Here is a 4,669-nt window from a genome sequence, read left to right as displayed (position 1 = left end):
GGAACATAGGAGAAGCACAGCCTTGGCCTGGGGAGGGGCGGTCCTTGCTCTACTTCTAGCATGGAGATGAGAAGATCACTCAGACCCATTTCTGGGAGTACAAGACTGCCTCATGTCCATGTCTGAATCACTCAGAAAGATGAGGCCAGGGAAGTGCAGGAAGACACTCAGAAGCCAGCTGCACCAATGGCTCCCTGGCTCAGGAACATCTCGTGAGGAGGGGAGGACGGGTGACTCTGAGGCAGGCACTGAGCACTGCGTGTCCTGAGAGTCACTCAGCTCTGATGTCTCTTTGCATCCCAGAGCACAGCTCAGGCTCCTGCACAGGGGGACTCAGCACATGCTCAGGAATTAACTAAACCAGAGGAAACGTCCCCTTTCAGGCCAGGTGAGTCCATCTGGAAGGAGATCTAAGCAGCTGGTGAGCTCTTGATGATGTCACCAATGGGTCCCTGCGCTCCACGGCACATGCAGCAGTAGGAGTGTGACCTGTTCCCTCTCTGCCTCCACCGTCCTCTCTGCAGCTGTCCCAGCTCACGGCCATGCCAGTCCACAGGAATGGGAACTTGTCAGCAGCGCCCTGGCAGGAATTTGTGCTGGAGGGATTTGGGGGCGGTGTGGAGACCCAGGCCCTGCTCTTTGCCGTCTTCCTGCTCCTGTACACGGTGACCGTCCTGGGGAACCTCACCATGATCGTCCTCATCACCGTGGATGCCCGCCTGCACTCCCCCATGTACTTCTTCCTGAAGAGCCTGTCCTTCGTTGACCTCTGCTACTCTTCCGTCATTGCCCCCAATGCCATGGCCAACTTCCTCTCTGCCTCCAAGGTCATCACTTTTGCAGGCTGTGCCACCCAGTTGTTTTTCTTCTCTTTCCTAGGTACCACTGAGGCCTTACTCCTGGCTGTGATGGCCTATGACCGCTTCATGGCCATCTGTAGTCCTCTACGTTACCCAATCACCATGTCCCCCTCAACCTGTGCCCGCCTTTTGTTAGGTGCCTACTGTGGAGGCTGCCTCAACTCCATTGTGGAGACCAGCCTCACCTTCCAGCTTCCTTTCTGTAGCTCCAACCGGATAGAGCACTTCTTCTGTGATGTGCCTCCACTCCTCCAGCTTGCCTGTGCCAACACGGCTGTCAACGAGCTTGTCATGTTTACTGTCTGTGGGTTCATCCTAATGGGAGCAACACTAGCAATCACGATCTCCTATGGCTACATTGCAGGGACCATCCTTGGCATGCACTCTGGATCTGGGCGGCACAAGGTCTTCTCCACCTGTGGCTCTCACTTGACAGCTGTGTCCTTGTTTTATGGAACTGGTTTTGCTATATATGGCCAGCCAGGAGCTGTGGCGTCCATGGAGCAGGGCAAGGTGGTCTCCGTCTTCTACACCCTGGTCATCCCGATGCTCAACCCCCTCATCTACAGTCTGCGGAACCAGGATGTGAAGAAGGCGCTGCGGAGGCTGGGACAGAAACATGCAGCTATGTGAAGGAGGATGGCCAGTGAAAGGCAGCGTCCTGAAGCAGTCGGCATGGGCTCTGGGGGATGCACTTCTTATCAGTAGCTTAGTTTATGTGTGTTTTGCCCCACATTTCTGTTTTCTTAATTGGTTGCTTCTTGCTTATCTTCTTGCCTTTCTGGTGTCTGTCTTGCTTTCTTCCTTTGACAGTGAAGTCTCACAAAGTAGACCACCCCAGTCAGGCAATTGTCTATGAGAGTGAGGTAATCATCCTCTGAAAACTAGTGTGTCCCCTCAGGAGCCACCATGTAGAGTCATAACTGAGACACTGATCAACAAGACCACACCTGACCATATCTCTTGTGCTCATCACAATTAATACTTCCTCCATTTCAACTTAAAGCTCATACCAGTGCCCCATAAATATCCCAGGATTGCTGGATTCCACTGTCTGCTTCCTCCAATGTGGCCACATGGATCAAACTTCCTCCCCTCACTGCTGGCCATTGCTGCCATATTGGGGAAAGTGGCTAAGGCTGGCCTATTGGGGCTGATGGACCTGAGGAAACTCCTGTACATTGTAAACCAAAAGGGCTAATTGCATGTGAGCACTTACTGGACCAGCTGTTTTGAATTGAACCCTGTGGGTTTATGCAAGCGTACCGCATAGCAGAAAAGACAGCATTCAGAACCATGCACTTGTGAGGCAAGACACTATAACCTTCAAGTTGAAACCGTAGTCACAATCAGAGTAATAAAGCAAGAAAAATGTCAATTTAAAAAGGAATGCTAAAGTCAAATTTATAACAAAATGAAATATATTAAGCTCACCCATTCATTAGGTTAAATTCTAAAGCATCGCATTGCTGCTATTGTAAATCTTAAGCAAAGAACATTGCTATGTAGATTTAAAAATATTTTCCCTTTGCATGTTTCCGTAGCCCCCAGCCCATTTGAAAGTTAACTTTTCCATATTTGTACTTCTTCAAGAACAGTCTGGGAGAGCAACCTTGAATAACTGTTTGTGTAGAACAAGCAGCAGAAGAAAAGGAGCAACCCAGACAGTTTCCACAGCGACCACCTTCATTCAGTCCTGCCCTCAGTGGCCTGTGGCTCCAACGCTGTGCTCTGTCAGTTTTGCCACAGGCTCCATCGTGGAGGGAGGTCACATCTTAGGTGCTCTATACTTGTGTTAGTCATGATCAGCGATGCTGAACATCTTTGGGTTTGGGATATTTTTATATCATCTTTGGAAAAATATCTGTCCAAGTCCTTCATCTGTGTCTTATTCAGACTATTTTCAGTTTATTTGCGTGCTTTTGAGTTGTAAGAGATTCTTGTATGTTCTGAACACTTGCCCCTCATCAGGCACATGGCATTTAAATGTTTCCTCCCACTCTTAAGGTTGGTTCTTCATTCTGCCCATTGTTTCCCTTCATGTGAAGTTTTCAAAATATTTTATTTATTTATTTATTAGAACGAGAGAGAGAATGGGTGCACCAGGGCCTCTAGGCATTGTGAATGAACTCCAGATGCATGCACCATCTTATGTATCTGGCTTACATGGGTTATGAAGAATTGGACCTGTGTCTTCGGGTTTCACAGGCAAGTACTTTAATCACTAAGCCATCTCTCCAGCCCTGTTTTTGAGGTGGAGTCTCACTGTAACCCAGGCTGACCTAGAATTCACTATGAAGGTTCAGACTCACAGTAATCTTTCTACCCAAGCCTCCCAAGAGCTGGGATTAAAGGCATGTTCCTCCATGCCCAATTTGATGTGAAGTGTTTAAGTTTCATGTATTTCCATTTGGGTGTATACTTTGCTGTCCTAGTCACAAAATCTTTGCCAAATGCTCTGTTATGAAGCTTTCCCCCTGTGTGTTATAGGCATAGGTCTTGTAAGTTTAGAATTTTAATCTATTTCAATTGGATTTTGTATGTTATATCCAAGGCCACGTGGTTTTTGCATTTGGAAATACAATTGTTTTTAATACCATGTATTGAAGAGAATGTCCTTTCCTATTTAAATGATCTTGGCATTTCACTGGATATGTGAGAGAGATTTCTGCTTTCCATGTTCTGTTCCGTTAGTTTTTGTGTCTTTCTTAAAGCTAGTACAGCAGTGGTTTGGTTACTGCAGCACTGTGAGAATCACACTTTACTAGTCTTTGTTGTTTTGGTTCCATAAAATGTCACAAGAACTTTAGAATGTTTTTATTTCATTTGTTTACCCCCCTTTTTTTTCGGTTTTTCACAATAGGGTCTCACTCTAGCCCAGACTGACCCTGAATTCACTATGTAGTCTCAGGGTGGCCTCAAACTCATGGCGATCCTCCTACTTCTGTCTCCTGAGTGAGTGCTGGTATTAAAGGCATGTGCCAACATGCCCAGCTTCATTTAATTACTTTTAAAAAACTACTGTGGAGGTTTTGAAAGGAATTGCACTGAAACTGTCTGTTGGTTTGGTAAGCACTGAAACCTTAATAATACTGTTTTAAAATCTGTGATCATGGGATATCTTTCAATCTTATGTGCCTTCTTTAACTTACAGCAGCAATGTTGCATAGTTTTAATGTTCAAGCCTTTCTTTTTTTTAAAAAAAATTTTTTATTTATTTATTTGAGAGCGACAGACACAGAGAGAAAGACAGATAGAGAGAGAGAGGGAGAGAATGGGCGCGCCAGGGCTTCCAGCCTCTGCAAACGAACTCCAGACGCGTGTGTCCCCTTGTGCATCTGGCTAACGTGGGACCTGGGGAACCGAGCCTCGAACTGGGGTCCTTAGGCTTCACAGGCAAGTGCTTAACTGCTAAGCCATCTCTCCAGCCCCTTTCTTTTTGTTAAGTATATTAAGAAGTGTTTAGCTTCATTCCACTGTGAACGGAATTCATTTCTTTTTTTTTTTTTAATTTAATTTATTAGTTTTCTTTTCAGTAAATACAGGCAGTTTGGTACCATTATTTAGGCTCATCTGTGATCTACCCCCTCCCATTAGACCCTCCTTGTTATTGAAAATGGGTCGTGCATTGTGGAGTTAGCCCCCAGTTATTAGTATGATAAATGTCTCTGAAAATCATGACCCAACATGTAACTCTGACATTCTTTCCGCCCCCTCTTCCGCAAGATTTCCCTGAGCCATGTTGGGTTCATTTTTGGTCTGCTTCAGTGCTGAGGTGTTGGGGGCCTCTGAGGCTCTGGCTCTCTGAT

General features: G+C 46.1%; 1 protein-coding gene across 1 annotated transcript; it reads left to right on the top strand.

Annotated features, from left to right (window-relative positions):
* Positions 1–542: 542 nt before the first annotated feature.
* Positions 543–1,493, top strand: LOC123460203 (olfactory receptor 12-like). The gene has a single exon (XM_045148271.1). The coding sequence runs from the start codon at positions 543–545 to the stop codon at positions 1,491–1,493; it is 951 nt and encodes a 316-aa protein (XP_045004206.1).
* Positions 1,494–4,669: the final 3,176 nt, after the last annotated feature.

Source organism: Jaculus jaculus, chromosome 4 (genome assembly GCF_020740685.1).
Source record: "Jaculus jaculus isolate mJacJac1 chromosome 4, mJacJac1.mat.Y.cur, whole genome shotgun sequence".
In the NCBI taxonomy this organism is placed as follows: Eukaryota; Metazoa; Chordata; class Mammalia; order Rodentia; family Dipodidae; genus Jaculus; species Jaculus jaculus.
Note: the sequence above shows the minus strand (reverse complement) of the source record. Positions and strands in the feature narration are given on the sequence as shown.